The sequence below is a fragment of the Medicago sativa genome, chromosome 8, assembly GCF_051527215.1.
Source record: "Medicago sativa cultivar Bolivia chromosome 8, Bolivia_mono, whole genome shotgun sequence".
Taxonomy (NCBI): Eukaryota; Viridiplantae; Streptophyta; class Magnoliopsida; order Fabales; family Fabaceae; genus Medicago; species Medicago sativa.
Window position 1 is genome coordinate 90028825 of NC_140756.1, and position 17350 is coordinate 90046174.

General features: G+C 33.3%; 3 protein-coding genes across 3 annotated transcripts; 1 reads left to right on the forward strand and 2 right to left on the reverse strand.

Moving 5' to 3' along the window:
- The first annotated feature begins 1060 nt into the window (after nucleotides 1-1060).
- On the forward strand, nucleotides 1061-2722 carry LOC146903104 (Peroxidase superfamily protein). The gene is made up of 4 exons (XM_085736210.1): nucleotides 1061-1307; nucleotides 1421-1612; nucleotides 1761-1926; nucleotides 2026-2722. Exons 1-4 carry the CDS (start codon nucleotides 1101-1103, stop codon nucleotides 2430-2432), a joined length of 972 nt encoding a protein of 323 aa, XP_085592336.1. The 5' UTR covers nucleotides 1061-1100; the 3' UTR covers nucleotides 2433-2722.
- A 754-nt stretch (nucleotides 2723-3476) lies between these two features.
- Nucleotides 3477-6539, reverse strand: LOC146903105 (uncharacterized). Its single transcript, XM_085736211.1, has 3 exons — nucleotides 6132-6539; nucleotides 4441-4676; nucleotides 3477-4029 (listed from the first exon to the last, which is right to left on the reverse strand). Exons 2-3 carry the CDS (start codon nucleotides 4672-4674, stop codon nucleotides 3622-3624), a joined length of 642 nt encoding a protein of 213 aa, XP_085592337.1. The 5' UTR covers nucleotides 4675-4676; nucleotides 6132-6539; the 3' UTR covers nucleotides 3477-3621.
- A 6188-nt stretch (nucleotides 6540-12727) lies between these two features.
- LOC146903106 (uncharacterized) lies at nucleotides 12728-15170 on the reverse strand. Its single transcript, XM_085736212.1, has 3 exons — nucleotides 14970-15170; nucleotides 14707-14886; nucleotides 12728-13187 (listed from the first exon to the last, which is right to left on the reverse strand). The coding sequence occupies exons 1-3, from the start codon at nucleotides 15110-15112 to the stop codon at nucleotides 12935-12937; spliced, it is 576 nt and encodes a 191-aa protein (XP_085592338.1). The 5' UTR covers nucleotides 15113-15170; the 3' UTR covers nucleotides 12728-12934.
- Nucleotides 15171-17350: the final 2180 nt, after the last annotated feature.

Sequence of the window (17350 nt, forward strand, 5' to 3'; positions counted from 1 at the left end):
AATTTGTATTAAAATAAGAGAGATGTTAATGTGTGTCCTTAAATATACAAGTTAGAAACTAAACATAAAAGGTTTTTTTTTTTAAATGATATATTTAATATCTTAAAAACTTAAATTTTATCTTTTTAATACAATTTTTTTATTTCTTTTTTACCTTTAAAACTTTTGCCCTTAACCCTAAAGACACAGGTTAACATAACCTCTAAAACAAATATTTTTTGTTGAAATGTACTAATTTAAAGTTATTGGTGTGATCTATTTAATAAAATAATTGAGTTATTGGGTTAGAGAAATTAAATGTTTATTGAATATTAACATTAAAAAATTATAAAAAGTTATGTGTACATGGACCCATCTAAACACTCAAAATAGATGCTCAATTGTGGATAGTCTTAAAAACATAGTTAAACTGCATTAACCATTTAAAATTGTTGTGAAATTTTGATATTAAATTTAAGTGTCAAAATGCCATTTCTCGTCTCTAAACTACTAGAGGGATGAGAGGGAGGAGTGGCCGTGGGAGTAGTACTTTTGTGAAAATAAAATATACTTTTCTCCTAGTGAGTTCATAAATTAAATTTTCTTTGTTGTCATGAACATGCTTATCCTTGGTCGTGCATACCAACCACCTCATATTATATTATTGATGGCTGGCTGCCCAAGCAACACTTAACAGATTGTAAACGCATGCAGTTTAGTTTAGATGCTTCACGCAATATATTACTTATACATACTATGTTACTAACAGTACTCTTCAATTTTTAAAGTCCTTTTTAGTACTGTGTCAATAATGTAACCCCAATCATCCTTTAGTCCATAACAATATGACACATACTCTTAATACAAATTATATGACACCAGCCAGACTGTCCATGTAACACACTTTTGTTTTGATTCTCATCAATCAATTATTCTTCAATTAGTGTAACCCTTTTTCATTTCTTATTAATTTTTTAATTACATGTCAACTATACAATATTTTGTTTTATTGCATAAGCTAGCTCAAGTTATAGTGCCATGTTAACTAACTATAAATAACTGAACATATAATAGATGTTGCAAACAACAATTGTAGCAGCAAAACAGAACATTCATTAGCAATGGAAGCTCCAAGCTTTGTCTTCTTGTCATTGCTTCTTCTACTCACAGCTACAACAAGCTCAGCTCAACTCACTCGTGGCTTCTATAACAATGTATGCCCCAATGTTGAACAATTGGTTCGTTCTGCCGTGAATCAGAAGTTTCAACAAACATTTGTTACTGCTCCTGCCACTCTCAGACTGTTCTTCCATGATTGCTTTGTCAGGGTATGTGTGTAACTTACTACTCATTTTCATCCTTTTTCCTTTTAATTAATTAAACTCTAATGAGAAGTTTATGCATGTTTATTTATGTGCTAAACAAAAATTTGCTTTTACAGGGTTGTGATGCTTCGATTTTGCTTGCAACTCCGAAGGCAGAGAGGGAACATCCTGATGATATATCACTAGCCGGGGACGGTTTTGACACTGTGGTTAAGGCCAAGGCAGCCGTTGATAGGGATCCTAAGTGCCGAAACAAAGTCTCTTGTGCTGATATTCTTGCTCTCGCAACAAGAGATGTCGTCAATTTGGTACCATTCATTTCATCACTTTCTTTAATAGATTCTTGCAATATTTGTAATTCACTTACAAGGAAAATTTTGTGCATATTTAATAAGAACATTTGTTTAAAAGAGTCTACCAAAATAGTAATACTAATCTTATTGTGCAATATTGCAGGCAGGGGGGCCATTTTATAATGTTGAATTGGGAAGGCGTGATGGGAGAGTATCTACTATAGCAAGTGTTCAAAGAAATCTACCTGGCCCTCATTTCAATTTGAATCAGCTTAATACCATGTTTAATCTCCATGGCCTCTCTCAAACAGATATGGTTGCATTATCAGGTACTACTAATTAATTTCCCTACCATATAATAGTTTATACTTCTTTTTAATTCTATACATGAAAAGTGATGTGTTATCCTATATAATATGTATGTTTAGGTGCACATACAATTGGATTCTCTCATTGCAACCGCTTCTCAAATAGAATCTACGGATTCAGCCCAAGAAGTAGAATTGACCCATCATTAAATTTACAATATGCTTTCCAACTTAGGCAAATGTGTCCTTTAAGAGTTGATCCTAGAATTGCAATAAACATGGACCCTGTCTCACCTCAAAAGTTTGACAATCAATACTTCAAGAATCTACAACAAGGAAAAGGTCTATTCACTTCTGATCAAGTGTTGTTTACTGATTCAAGGTCAAAGGCTACAGTCAACTTATTTGCATCAAATCCAAAAGCTTTTGAGAGTGCTTTTATTAATGCTATTACTAAGTTGGGAAGGGTTGGTGTTAAAACTGGTAATCAAGGTGAAATTAGGTTTGATTGTACCAGGCCCAACTAGAAAAAGTAGTACTGTTATGGCATCATCGTCGGATTCGGAAGCATGCAGTTATATGGAGTAGTCAATCTCAACCATTGATTTGAGACTGAACGGTTTAAATTACACGTTAATAAAATTTGTTTTCAATGGTCTTCACCATTGATTTTGATATGATGGTCGAGATCGGTAACTGCGTCAAGTGGTTATGCAGGGAATCTATTTCCATCATCATCTTTTCTTTTGGGGGTTTGTGAGTTTGTATATTTGATAATTCATTGTTCTTTTAATAAATGATCAAGTTCTTTGAGGTATATTCCTGGCTTCAAGTTACTACTAGGTCACATTATAAATAATATGCATCAATTTTTAGAGAACGAAGATATAAAATATTTTCTCAGGGGGAATGGAAGCATTGATAATTGATTTGGTCCATATGATTGCTTCAAATGACACCAAAAGCAAAACATAAAACAAGTTAAATTTGGAACCAATTCTATATATAAATATTTATTACATCTTGACGTGTAATAACTTTTAAGAATTGGACAAGTATATATGTGATTATAGTATATTTAAACATTTATTGGTGTAACTTCTATTAATAGTTTTCTTTAAAAAAAAAAATTCTATTAATAGTATCGTATTGGATAGGATATGATTATGACCTGCAAAGGTGTTATAAGTGATGGACATAATCCTCGCATTACAGATTAGTTTCATAAGATTTGAGTTACGCTCAACGCAAATTCTAAAACAAGCCTATCTAAAATCCATTGGACAAACCGCTATCGGATCACACTTCTGATGCCAGTCCTAGACAAGCAAGTTATATTTATACATTTTTAATGTTGAATGATGAAATTATGAAACAGAAATGAGAACACATTGTCATTCGGAGCTTCTGAATAGGCAAAACTGTGAAATTTGCGACAGTTTTGTTTGCAAGAGGAGACTCAATCTGGATAGCAATGCTTAGCCATTTATTGTAATTTAGGAAATAATGTAAGTACTGCAAATCAAGTCAACTATCTAGTAGTGTACAGAAAATGCACTTGGTTGTAGATCTGTGTGTATCAAGTTTTCATTTTATTATTATTAGAATAAAGTAGAAACTAATCTAGGAATGTGAATGCATGAACCATCAAAATTCAGTGGTCCATGTAGAGTTGAAAGGTTACAATTACAAAGAAACAAACAAGTTAATAAACTTCTATTTAAGCTGTAAACCTTGAGTAAATGTCACACTGTTGCTCCTAATGGGGTTGGTTGTGTCACTGCATTCTCCTAATTGAAGTTTCATATTAGAATTCTTAAGTTGGCTACCTCCTATGCTTAGTGTCAAATCTACTTCCAATTCTTCATTAAAATCATCAAAAGTACTTAATTTACAGCTCTGAAATGCAGCAGTGTTGGAACTGGTCCCTACCTCACCTTCATCAATGCCAAGTGATGATCCAATAAAAGTGTTTTCCACAGCTGGCTTTTCAAGATCAAAACCTCTTGAAAATTGTTTTTCTATGTCATTCATTGGATTCCAAAAATTTTGTTGTCTAATTTTATTTTTTAGCTCATTCATCAGCATCTTTTGCACACTGTATACTCTGTGAAGTTCTTTTACCTGCAAATTCCAAAAACATATGATTCCTAACTAGTAGAGATTAAAATTAATGTAGATCATAATGTCCTTTCAAAATCAATAAGGGTTAATATGTTTTAGTCACTATAAAATTACGACTTCTTAAGTTTAGTCTTGCGTAAATTTTGTCTAATTTTAATTTCTATTTTAAAACAAATTACAATTTTTTTTCGTCCTTGTAGTAAACGAAAATTTGTGAATTTTTCGTCCAATTTTAGTAAACTTGAAAATTTGTGAATTTTTTAGAAAATAGAAACATATATAAGCCTACCAATTACTATGGTTTTACTTTTCATGTAATGTAACATTTGTGGCACAGATTAAATGGCAAATTAACTTGAATTATGTATTTGGGAAGATGAGAAGTTCAGTGATATGAAATCTTCAGGATACCTGGTGTTTGAAGATGTCCTCATGCATTTGCATTGTCTTTTTGATGGATTCTATGTTGTTTCTATCCATGATGGGACCTTGCAATTTATTGATTATAGTCCTGTGATGGTTATTGGTCAGCCTCCCTTTGTTCTGATAATAATACTCCCACACATTCACTCCACCCACAGCTAACTTATTGCTCTTTACTAAGGTTGCTACAAGATTTATGGAACATTCAATTTTGGTTCCCATACCTAAATACAAAAATTAAAACCATTGCTAATCAATAATCATGTAAGGGTAAACAACTTAATTAAGCGCGCGCGCACACGTATGTATTTCTAGTCCTAATTTTTTTACTTTTTTTATTTTCATGCTGTTTATAGGTCATCCTGAAAAACTTATGAAAATAAGTTGAAAACAGTCTATAGATAGGTATAGACCTCTCAAGCTACAATGTGAAGATGGGGACAGCATTCAGTTTAAAAAAAGCAATTAAAAGAAACTAGAAACCAAAATTTAGGAACCGTTGAGATCAAACTAGGTAAACATGTATACCTGAGACCACAATCAGTACCATAGCAAGAAACTGAAACAAAAATCCAAATGGACCAGTCATGATAAGCTGACATTATTCTGCAAGATACTGTAACTGCCCTTTTTGGTGAATTGAAACAGGCAACTTTTAGGAAGGTTTCTGGCTTGCTTTGTGAGATAATTTGTCAAAACTCAAAACAATGAACTCCACTTTAATAACCAAAAGTGGAGAGAGATAGAGAGAGGGGGCCAAGAGAATTTGTATTGAATTGTTCAAAAGCAAACATTTACTGAACAAATGTTTTAAAAATCGGTCCAGGAATCGAATCGGCGAGACATTCAGTCTCCAAGTCATGTTTTAATTGGTTCAACCATGGTTGAACCGGATGACAAATAAATAAATACAATATATTAAAAAAAAAATAGAAAAAAAAACTGGTTGAACCATCTGCAGTTGAACCGGTTCAATCAACCTATAGTTCAATCGAGAGTTCTGAATCAAACCAACAACCAACCAGCGAATTGGCTGGTTTTCGGTTCAATTGGTCGAACTGGCTGATTCGGTCTGTTTTAAAACATTGACATGAAAATTGAAGTAGGATGTAACATGAACAATAGATTTAGGTAACAATGAAACCAACATGTTGGTCTGTGATTATATGATGACAGCAGCAGTGGCAGGCAGTACTGACCATAAATCCCTTAACAGTAGTACTTAATTCATCTGCAACTCTGGCCTCAGAAAATCCAACACAAGGTGAGGCCTAAATTTATGTGGGGGAATCATAGTGAAAAATTTTATGAGATGGGTCATATGTACAGATTTTGTTAAATATCAAAATGAATGTAAGTCCATAAAATTATTGAGCTATGTAGAAGGCATCACATAAACTTAGACACTATGAGGAGTTTACAATTACAAGTCAAGGACATGTGCAAGTCAACTTATTTTCACATTATTCTTAAGATTTATTTTTTATGTATCACCATGGACTAAAGAAGCATCAAATTTCAGAACTGCAACATCTTCACACATGCACCATATATGTTTGGAAACTCCACATAAACACCAAAAAATAATTATATCCATTACATTAGGATTGTATAACTAATTCAAGTTAATGGAAAGAAATATGTATCTGTGAAGTGTAGGTCTAGACTCTAGTACATACCTGTAATAAGAAGTAGCAGAATTGCAGCTTTCTCTGGTGAATGTCATTGAACATTTCTTCCTCCCTCATGCCACCATTTTTACACTCAACTCCAATATTATTAATTTACACAGTTGGTCATTTATCTCATAATTCTCCTTGAGAGACAAAAAGGAAAGATCAATCCAACAACATGGGGGATCCTGAGAAAGATATATCATAGAAAACAACAAAACTCTTGTGTTCAACCCTTCACTAAGAAACAACAAAGAAAACAGCTCAAATTTAAAACTATAATCATGGGAGATTAATAATTCATGCTTGACAGGCTGTTGCAAGAAAAAGATGGATGTAGTTTGCAATGTGTCTGTATATGTGAGTGAAACTGTGATATTTAGATTTTAGACAAAGAAAAAGATGTATGTTCCTATATATTACAGTATGAATATTTTGTATTTAACATGTGTTTATAATTTGTATACTATAGTTGATTGTATTTTGTATATATTGTTGCTTAACTGTAATAATGTGGGAGAGATAGAGAGAGAGGGACCACAAAGTTGTATATATTAAAAAGAAAACAACCAATGTAGGACCGGGAACAGGATATTCCAGACAATGTATTCAGACTTGATCAAGATATGAAAGTTACTGCTTCTTTATCTTTACACTATAGCAATAGAGTATCTTTGGTTGTTTTTGGAAATTCAGCAGCAATTGAGATTTGATTGTTTTTTCCGTACATGCAGAACAAAATCCTTTATTTTGTGCTTGAGAATAACAATGTGTTGTGTCATACTGTCATTGGGATTCCAAATAATCAAATTCACTTGGCAGCAGTAAAAATTCCAATGGCTTTTTGTTAGATAGTCACTATATTTCACTCCAAATACACTAGATGCTGATACAAATTATCGCAGTCAATATTTGAACATTAGTCCGCACGTTGTGGGAGTCTAACATTTTTATACATTTATATACTACCTCCGTCCTTTTATTAGAAGCTTGTTTAAATAATTTCACGCGATGTGCTCCGTCTAATTAATAATATGATAAACACACACTTAATATGAGAAAAAGGGAAACACTTTTTGTGTGTGTGTTTATATTGCAAAGTTGAAATAAACGTCAGTTTTGGAAAGGGATAAAAAGGGAGACAAAAAAATAAACAGAAAAGAGGGTATGCATACATAATGCATCATTAAAGAACAAGTCCTAGATTTCAACTTGCATTGTCTGCTTGTTGAGAAAATGCACGCTTTGTAGCCTTACAAAGGCACAAAACCGTAAAGAAAGTAGACCCACTCCCCACCACTTATTCCGTGCAATGCAATGCATTGCATGCCCTTTTAAATTAACTTCATTTCTACTAGTATTTTTTATTAGTATTAGTATTAATCAACAAATTATTATATTCATGATCATCCAAACCCATAAAAGATTCTTTTCTCATGATATAAATCCAAATGACCACATAGTCACTTATCATCCCCTAATTGCAGCTGTTTTATTCGTTTGTTTTTGTCTCTTCATTTACTTCATGATTCTTATAGCTGCTTTAAGTCTTGTCAGTTTCTTAAGTTAATACTTAACTAAAGGGGATCATTATCATATCCAATCCAAAGTATGTCCCTGTCTGCCCTGTACTCTTCCACACCCATCAATACTTAACTCAAATCTAATTAGTAGAACATGGTTTATAAAAATAAAAATAAAATGAACACCACCCACTAACCAAAAGGTGCACAAGATTGCACACTAATTTGATCAATTGATATAATGTTTGATAAACAAACTTCTCTCATAGTTTATAATTTTTCTTGAAATAATATTTTGGACTCATTTATTATTTAACTTTTATATACTATTATTGAGTACCAATCTTTATTTTTTCTGTCATTAATTACTATCACAAAATCTATAATTCAATTTCTATGTTGGACACAACTTTTGCATCACACACTGATTAAGGTATAAAATGTGATGTTTGTGTTTTCTTTCGAGGAGATTGATGAACCAATTATATATTTTTTATTATGAATGTATCTCTATATCTTGGGTTTTTTTTTTTTATAAAGAGGAAATTAAATTGACGAACAAAGACCAGGACAATACTGCTCTTGAGGTCATCTCCTAAAAAGACATCAAAAGGAAAAGATGGGGAAAAAAATGCAAGTATAATAAATCAACACAGTCATTGGAATCGTGATTCACTTGATTAATGGAAGCTTGTCTCAAAGTCCCAAGCCGAAAACATCACGCATATTAATAGTGTTTATAAGGTGCAGGTGAGACTCTTGGAGTGTATCTCAAGGAGTGCCTAGTTTTGTAAACAGAGAATGCACTCAAAGAAAAAGCCACACATATGCGCCCCCGTTTGATAGTGTCAAAACGCTCCCACATTACTTTGTAAATCTGCTTGACGCAATTTTGATTGAGACATTTCTTTCTCTTTCTTTTTGTCCTCTTTTTTTATTGCGAATGGTCAAGTACCTAGAGACGGACGTTGTGTGTGCGTTGTAGAATTTTGGGCAGATCGTGAAACGTCTTAGATAAGCGTTTTTTCTTCAAGAACAGTAAAATCTTCCCTGAAATCATTTCTTTTTCAATAACAGTTTACGAAATAAAAATAAAATTAAAAAATTGTATCCCGCTCTCAAAAGTGTGGACAAAATGAGAAATATATGAAGTGAGATTAGGGCCTATATATGAGGTATGACGTCTGACTCAAGCATAAATGACTCATCTTTCTAGAGAGACCAAACAAAAACACCAAAGAAAATTGACATATACTGCTCCCAGAAGACTTTAACATCCTCCCAATCTCTCAGACTATGCATCAAAGTTTTAGGAATACTGACATATTGGACAAGTAGGATCTTAGTCATTCCTCTTTTATCTCAGTTTTAATTTGTATTTTTTTTTAAACTTAATAGCAGTTTTCGCCCCCTAATTTTCACGAAGTTGCGATTTTGGCCCCCTAAGAACAAAAACTACAAAACCGCCCCATAAGTTTTGCAACTATAGCAGTTTTGGCCCCCAAGGCCAAAAAAAAATAACATGTGGTACCTCACTTAGGGTGCCACGTCAGCGTAGACCGAGTCAAAATTGGTCTTGGGGCCAAAACTGTCACAGGTGCAAAACTTATGGTTTTGTAGTTTTTTTCTTAGGGGGCCAAAATCGCAACTTTGGAAAAGTTAGGGGGTTAAAACTGCTATTAAATCTATATTTTACAACATCAAACTTGTCAAATACTTTAACTTTAATTGGCTAGCTTTTGATATAAGTTATCAAATATCATATAACATGAGTTTAAATCAGATGACAATTTGAAGACTTAGGGATAATCTATCAACATCTATGCCTATAATTTTTAGTCTAAATATCTATCTTTAAGTATGATGAGCCAGTGACACTTTTTTTTACTCAAGAGCCAATGACACCTAACTCATCAAAACTCAATTTATAAAAAAATTAAGAATTGTATTTGATTGACCTAACTAAAGACATCATCCTCTGCAATTTTTTCTATTGTAATTTTTATTCTTTTGTAAAATTTATTCGATATAAATTAAAATTAACTAGTTTTTTTTATATACTAATTTTAATTAACTGATTTGATTCAGTTTAATTTAAAGTGATTTATGTAGAGCTCATTTTCCATTTTATTTTTTGTTCATACTAATTAAAAATATATAATAAACATAAGTTTATGGCATGACAGTTTTCCATTTTATTTTTTGTTCATACTAATTAAAAATATATAATAAACATAAGTTTATGGCATGACAGTCAATTTGTCAACAAAAAGAAAGACATGGCTATAAAAAATTGAAGCAGCAAGTTTCATCGAAAAAGAAATTGAAGGAGCAAAGAAAATATTGCATCCAATTCAGCTCCCACATTCACACTAGATTAGTATACTCGTGTTGTTGAATACCCTTCCCAATCGCAACCAATAATAAGATAGTACAAAAAATAAGACAAAAGGAATCTCCCCAATCCCAATTTAATTTGTGACGAAGGCTTATCTCTTCTCTTGATCCAATGCACTCTCTTCATAAACAATATCCTCATCCATCCACACATTTTACTATAGCGTTCAACAATTTATGCAAATATTTTCTAGTACTTCTTTTATGGAAAATTGACTTAGTGCCCGTTTGGTTCAGCTTTGAATATAATTGATTCTGAGAGAATTGATTCTGATAGAATTGATTCTGGCAGAATTGATTCTGAGAGAATTGATTTATGTTTGGATACAATTATGTAGAATTGATTAAACAAAATGATTTATGTTTGGATGCAATTATGTAGAATTGCTTTTGAATGTATAATTACTAAAATAGACATAGCTAAAGGAGAATTGATAAAGAATGAGAATTGATAAAGGGCAATAAAGTAAAATAACGTGTTGTAATAGTAAAATATTCAAACCTATACACGTTGTTCAAGGAGAATTGATTCTAGAAAAGCTAGAAGCTAGGATTTATAGCTTCATGGAGAATTGCTTTTGGAGGACAAAAGCAATTCTGAAAAGCTGAACCAAACACGTTGTTTTTGGCTAGAATTGCTTTTGGCACTGTAGAGAATTGATTTTGGGCTAGAATTGCTTCTCAGAAGCCAAACCAAACAGGCCCTTATAGTGTGTTTTGTGTCTTCTTATTAGACTCGAGTTGGTCGGCTTAAATATTTTGGATGTTCTGTTCTAATCTTAAAATATGAATCCTCAAAATTTAGGCATGAATTTGAGCCCTCAAAATTATTACTAAAATTTGATGTTCCCAAAAGAGTTACTAATTGTTAGTCATAATCTACTTATTCTTAGAAAATTTTGAATTTGTTATAAGTCTGTTGTAACAAAAAATTGGATTTAGATACAAGTCACTCACTTTACTTGGAAAATTGTTGTGGCAAACCTAGTGTTGTAGGGAATGAAAGAGTGTTGAATGAATAGGCTGCATGGAAAAGTGGCCTTGCAACTTAAGTGCTCCAAATAGTCCTTGTAACACCACTCAGGTGACCTCTACTTCATATAATATTTTTTTTTGTTACTCTTCATATAATATTTGAATGAAGGTTTCTTTAAAAAAATGAAGTGTGATTTAATTGTTATATGAACATCATTCATGTTATTTTAAAAAATATATATGAAATATATACCAAATTATAGACTTTGTCTTCCAAAACTCTTAATTCAAACATACTCTTAGTTATTTTAGAGTTAGTTAATTTTTATTAAATTTAGATGGACACCGTATTTGACATTGACACCAATGTTTTTTTTTGTACAATTGACACCAATATTTTGATGTCCAAACATAATTTCTCTTGGTCTTAAGTGAACTAATCAACTAGATGAGGGTATTTTTATTGCATACATTTAAGGGTTAATTATGTTTCTAGTCCCTATAAAATAGCGACCTTGTAAGTTTAGTCCCTACTTAATTTTAATAGCATTTTTAGTCCCTAATTTTGTTTTTCTGCACTGAGTATTAGTCCCTACTCAATTCAAATTTGTTTAATTTATGCTTAAACTCTTAAATTTTTGAACAATTTTTTGCAGACATGTTTAGAACATTACTAAAAGTTCGTCCGCAAAAAATTATCGCAAAATTTGATTTCTACATCCAGATTTTATTACTTTTTATCTTTAACTTTTGTCGTTTTAAAAAATTCATATTTAATTCATTTCATGTCAGAAAATTCTAAATTTTGGTAAACGAACATTTCATAGTGTTCTAATCTTGTCTCAAAAAAATCGTTCAAAAATTTAAGAGTTTAAGGATAATTAATCAAACTTTGTTTTAGCAGGGACTAAAATTATAAGTAAATTTTTTTTTTATAGGGACTAAAAATGCTATTAAAATTAAGTAGGGACTAAACTTACAAGGTCGCTATTTTATAGGGAATAGAAACATAATTAACCCTACATTTAATGTTAACTCATATAGGTCGAGGGAAAGAATTGAAGGAGGTTGAGACGAATGTTACAAACATAACAGTTACAACGGGACATGGTAGTTTGTAAGAATTTTTAGTTATCAATAGAAAACCATTACATGAATATAGTTAATCAACACAAAATTCTTCTTTTGCAAAAAAAAAAAAAAAATACAATTCTTTTTTGATTTCTTTACTATTTCTCTTGTTGTATAAGAAAAAATTGCACATGTCTTTTTTTTTTTTGAGGGAAAAAATTGCACATGTCTAGAAGTACACTTCCGAACATAAGAATTTACATCATTTTATCTGAATTTGCTTATCCAAAAGATAAAAGAACTCTGTATTTTCCTCGCCCAAACATACACTTCCGGACAGGTGCAGTTTTTACTTATATCAGTCTTCAGGGGAATCAGAACCTTATATTTTAGTCTTCAGGGGAATGGACCCAAGAAATGTTTAAAACTTGAGACATAAGATTCTCTCGGAACAAAATTGTTTTTTGGAACACAAACATCCTCTGTTATTTTAGGACCAAAGGTATATGCATTCTGAAAATTTAATTATGGAATGCAAATATGTGTTCCAACAACTAAATTTTGATTTTTCTCAATTAGACGTAAATATGCATCAGAGGGACTATGCTTATGCTCTTAAAGCACCCTGAGACACCATTAGAAAAATGTATTCACACTCTTTAAGATTGCTTCTCTTGCAAGTATGATATATATATATATATATATATATATCTCAAAAGACCAAATATTGGTCACACATATGTTTGATCTTCCATTCCTTTAAACATCTATATTAAACACAACACTCTCTTCAATTAATCAAGTATAAGTATTGAAAAGCTTTTTGTACTGCTAGCCAACAAGCTAGTAATCATCATCATCATCAACATTTCTTGATCCTCCCAAGAATTTCCTCACAACTGCAGCAGCAGCACCAAAAAACATAAACAGAAGCAGAGTATCAAATCCACCTCCAACGCCTACTGCAACACTCGGACCTGGTGCAAAGAAAGAAAATGGAGACCATCCCCAACCACCACCATAGTATGGCACACCACCGTACCCGTATCCACCACCTAGTGGAGGCGCCACCCGTGGATTTATATAGATGTTGGTCCTGTCGACATACAGATACGAAATTTTCAGAAACAAGATTCCAACAAAATGAGACAGATAGGTGAAACATTGTCTTCTTTTAGTTGTACACAAGTGATCATATAATATATGAAGTTACTGAATTAAATTTCCTTCCAATTATGAAAGAGATTTCATTTCTTTTAATATGATCTCTAATGATATAGGACAATCATATGTTAACTGCACAAAAATAGTCCTTAAGTATATATCTCAGTTGGTGAGATAAGAGACATGGAAGCAGTTTTAAGTAGGTATAGAGTTCAAACTTCAAACTTTGAAAATTAACTAATCACTAACTTTCCAACATTGTCTGTATAAAAATAGAAACAAAAAAAATTGGAAAAGATGCACCTATTTTCAGAATAAGACTAAACATTTTTCTATTTTAGTATGCGTTAGAAATTAAGAGGTCCCACACGTGTGGGAACATGGAAAAGTAATGGAGAATTTTGAGTCCATTGGTTTGAACTATTGGACCTCCTACTCTTGAGAATGCCAACTAACAGATATATTTCTACACTCCATTGGCTCTGGTATCAGAGCCTCATTCACTGGTCCCTAAAAAAAATGAAAGCGCTAAAATTTGAAAGGTGCAGGTAGCCGCACGGCCAGGGACCTCTCACAAGCCTAGAAGAAAAAACCGAATATCTAAGTGACAAACAGGTAAATAAAAAGGAAAAAAAAGAAAGCCTCATTTGGACTTGAGGGGGGAGAGAGTTCGAAATTAAGAAGTCTCACTCGGTGAAAACAAGGAAAACTAAGGAGTTTATAAATGATGGAGAGTTTGAGTCCATTTGTTCGAACTTTTTAACCGCTGGACCTGCTACACTTAAGAACACCAACTACTCACAATGTTACCACACTCTATTGGGTCTTTGGAATAATTCATCCGAAGTATAACCAAATGTACAACCCTCTTTAGTTCAGGCCCAACTAATATCGTAAACATGAGGCCCTCTAATACTCAAGTTCAAACAAAACACAGAAGCCTAAACAACTAACAAAAATGAAGACTTGTGGCTTCTGAGTCTCAGCTTGAGTATGTACAAGCCCAAAGAAGAAAAATACAACTACTAGAGCAAGAAGACCCAGTTACGGTCAGAAGTCTTCACCAAAGCCGACAAGGAGACAAACAACAACTATAGCGACAAAAGGTGTGATACAATTATCAACAAATACAAGGTGAATGCAATATTTTCCAGTTTAATTATGATACCTACGGGCATCAATGTCGGAGGAGATAATTTCATAACAGAAACATAAGCAACTGCAACTACAAACTATGCTTAGGAATTCCAAAATTTGCATCAAGGAGGAGCGTTGGAGATGTGATGCAAATATCTAGAATAATTTAATACTACCTAGAGAAAATAGGTTAGAATGGTCTAGAATGTTGTAATAATACTAAATCAAATAAGCCTATAAGTATATAGTATAATCAAATGCAAAAATGTAATGAAAATCCTAGAAACATTTATTTTTCCTTTTTTGTTAGATACCTGGAATTGTTATTGTTGATTCTTGGTGAGGAAGGGCGAGGAGCGGATGATCTGAAGGACTGACCACCAATTCTACCACCAGTTTTGGCAGCTGATGCATCATGAACTGATCCAAACGTTAACACACCAGCAGCCACTGCAATCATTGCTAACTTTCCTAACTTGTTCTCATTCTTCTTCCTATTTATATATAATATTTAAGCACCATTCAAGTATAACAAAGCAAACAAATACTGTATGAACTAGTGTTTTGATGTAGTTACCTTAATGGAGTTGAAGATTGTTGTTGTGGCTGTGTGCAACTGCAGTAGACAACCACAGTCTTCCTCGTCCTGCTGCTCCTAAAAGTTGGGTTAAGAAGTGTTGGTGAAGAGATGAGGAAGCTTTGCTGTGACAAGGAACACATTTTTGATGTCGGATAGATGCAAAGAAAGATGATTCTTGATTGTTTCCTGTTTTTGCTTATTTGTTTATCTTCCTTCTATCTCCCTCAAATACCAACTCTTTTCCTGGTTCTTGAGTTGCCACGTGCCACAATTACCATTTTGTTTTTATTTTTGCGTCACAGAATCATATATGAGCTAAGTTCAGAATTGTTAATATAATTTTTAAACTATTATCCATGTCACAAATAAGTTTAATTTTTGTGTTGATAAAGCTTGGATTATATAACTCTAAAATGTTTTTCCATCAGTTTTTGGCACAAGAAAAATGTATATGAGATATTTGGATTCTAAAATTCGAAAAAACAAACACTTCGGATTTTATAATATAAACGCTCCTATACATGCTTCAAAGTAGGGTATATAAGGGGTGTCTGGAGGGCACATGAGAAGTTGGTTGAGTTCGAAAAGAAATTCTCAAATTCAAATGGGTTAAAATTGGGCCCTTGCTTACAAAAACTGGAATGGGCTTACCCATGGACTACTTAAAGAAGACTATTACTTTTCTCACCCTATGTCTTTCCTCGCGCGTCCTATTTTTTTCCAAAATTACCCTCGGAGCTTTCCGGATTATATAATCCGAACATGTCCGGATTGTATAATCCGGATTCAACCAGTACACAGAACTGAAACAGATTTGCATGTCATTGTGGTTTTTATCATTGTTTTTCAATAAATCATTATATATGTATGTATAAAAGGCAATTAACTTAATATTATATCAAAAAATGATTTTATATATATATATATATATATATATATATATATATATCATTATACCAAAAAAGAGTTGAATTTATATCATTACACATTTCACCTAATGATATACATTTCAACTAAATTAACGATATATATATCTAATCTATGGCGCCGAAAGATCAATGGAACTATCATCATTTTCAACCTTCACACCATGACCAGGACCAACAGGACCAACCCTCTCATCGGGATCAAGATTTTCAATAATGTACAATTCTTCATCATCTTCTACCACCTCTTGACCCGCCGCCCGACTTAGCTCATTATAATCTACCATCCGGCTGGCATATCTATCAGGCCAACTGTCTGCATCCTCTCGATGGTGTCGTCTCCATAGGTTACAAGTGGGAGGAATCGGACAATCATCCTTCAATTTCAATGCCATAAAATGGCTGTCATTCACATATGCTAGACACATCAACGAAGAGATACTTGGCGGCGGCGGTGGACCACATAGAGGGAAATAGGTTGCCGAGCGCCCTAACCCAATGGACAACACAACAACCGCTTAGTTGAATTTCTGTGCGATGAGGAAATCCATATCCGGCATTGTCATTCATGTATCCCATGGTGCATTGCCAATACAGGCGTAGGATAGAGCGTCTAAGACCTCTTTATACCGTCTATCATCATTAATCATCCTTCGATAGCGGGCATTTTCATTACCGATAAGCTCTTTGTAAAGGTTGTACCAGACTAATGTGTGATCATCAATAGTCAAGTTACGTAGGACCACAACTGCTCGGAACCCACAATGGCCATCATCGGGTACATCTGTAACCTTTTCAATAAAGCCATGCATCCAAATTGGGATTTGGTCTTTGTGTGGTATGTCGACTTTAACGGGTGTTGGCATCTTCGGATTTTTTGGAGTTGGCTTAGGAGGAGTAGGAGACATGTTGCTTTTCCGTGCACTCTTTCTACTCGTCCCTGTTGATCTTGTATGTGAACCCTATGTCTCTTGCTCCTGGGAGTCAACAATCTCCCATAGCGAAGGGGACCGCCTTGTCGATCGAATGCTTTGCTTATCTTTTTTAGGAGCTCCTTTGTTGGTGACCTTATTTGGCGGTGGACGCATAGAGGTGGTCTCTGGTAAAACAAATTGTCGGAATTATCCCTTCAAATGCAACTTCATATTGTTATCGGCGTCCTTGAACCGAGCCTGCAATGTGTAAGAAAACTGTCATTTTGGCGGTTGTTGAAAAATAGGCAGAAACATGCATTCTGGTCTGTGCACTGATACATTCCGGATTTTAAATTCCAGAACTCAATTATCGAATTCGGAATCTAAAATCCGAAACTTCCCGATACACCCTTTGCATGAGCCTTAGATGCGCTTGCATGGGGCGTAAATGCTACCTTTCGGATTTTATAATCCGGAACTCATTACCATGGTCCGGATTATAAAATCCGGATTGCACCAGTACAGGAAATTAAAACAG

Bases quoted from the DNA above. Each gene is read 5' to 3' on its own strand.
- LOC146903105 (XM_085736211.1), bottom strand. From the start codon at position 4,674: ATGGGAACCAAAATTGAATGTTCCATAAATCTTGTAGCAACCTTAGTA. The intron at 4,030-4,440 runs GTATCCTGAAGA...TGGAATTTGCAG, and splicing joins AGGACATCTTCAAACACCAG to GTAAAAGAACTTCACAGAGT.
- LOC146903104 (XM_085736210.1), top strand. From the start codon at position 1,101: ATGGAAGCTCCAAGCTTTGTCTTCTTGTCATTGCTTCTTCTACTCACA. The intron at 1,308-1,420 runs GTATGTGTGTAA...TTGCTTTTACAG, and splicing joins TCCATGATTGCTTTGTCAGG to GGTTGTGATGCTTCGATTTT. The intron at 1,927-2,025 runs GTACTACTAATT...ATGTATGTTTAG, and splicing joins AGATATGGTTGCATTATCAG to GTGCACATACAATTGGATTC.
- LOC146903106 (XM_085736212.1), bottom strand. From the start codon at position 15,112: ATGTGTTCCTTGTCACAGCAAAGCTTCCTCATCTCTTCACCAACACTT. The intron at 14,887-14,969 runs GTAACTACATCA...ATATATAAATAG, and splicing joins CAATCTTCAACTCCATTAAG to GAAGAAGAATGAGAACAAGT. The intron at 13,188-14,706 runs GTATCTAACAAA...GTATGTCGACAG, and splicing joins ATCAACAATAACAATTCCAG to GACCAACATCTATATAAATC.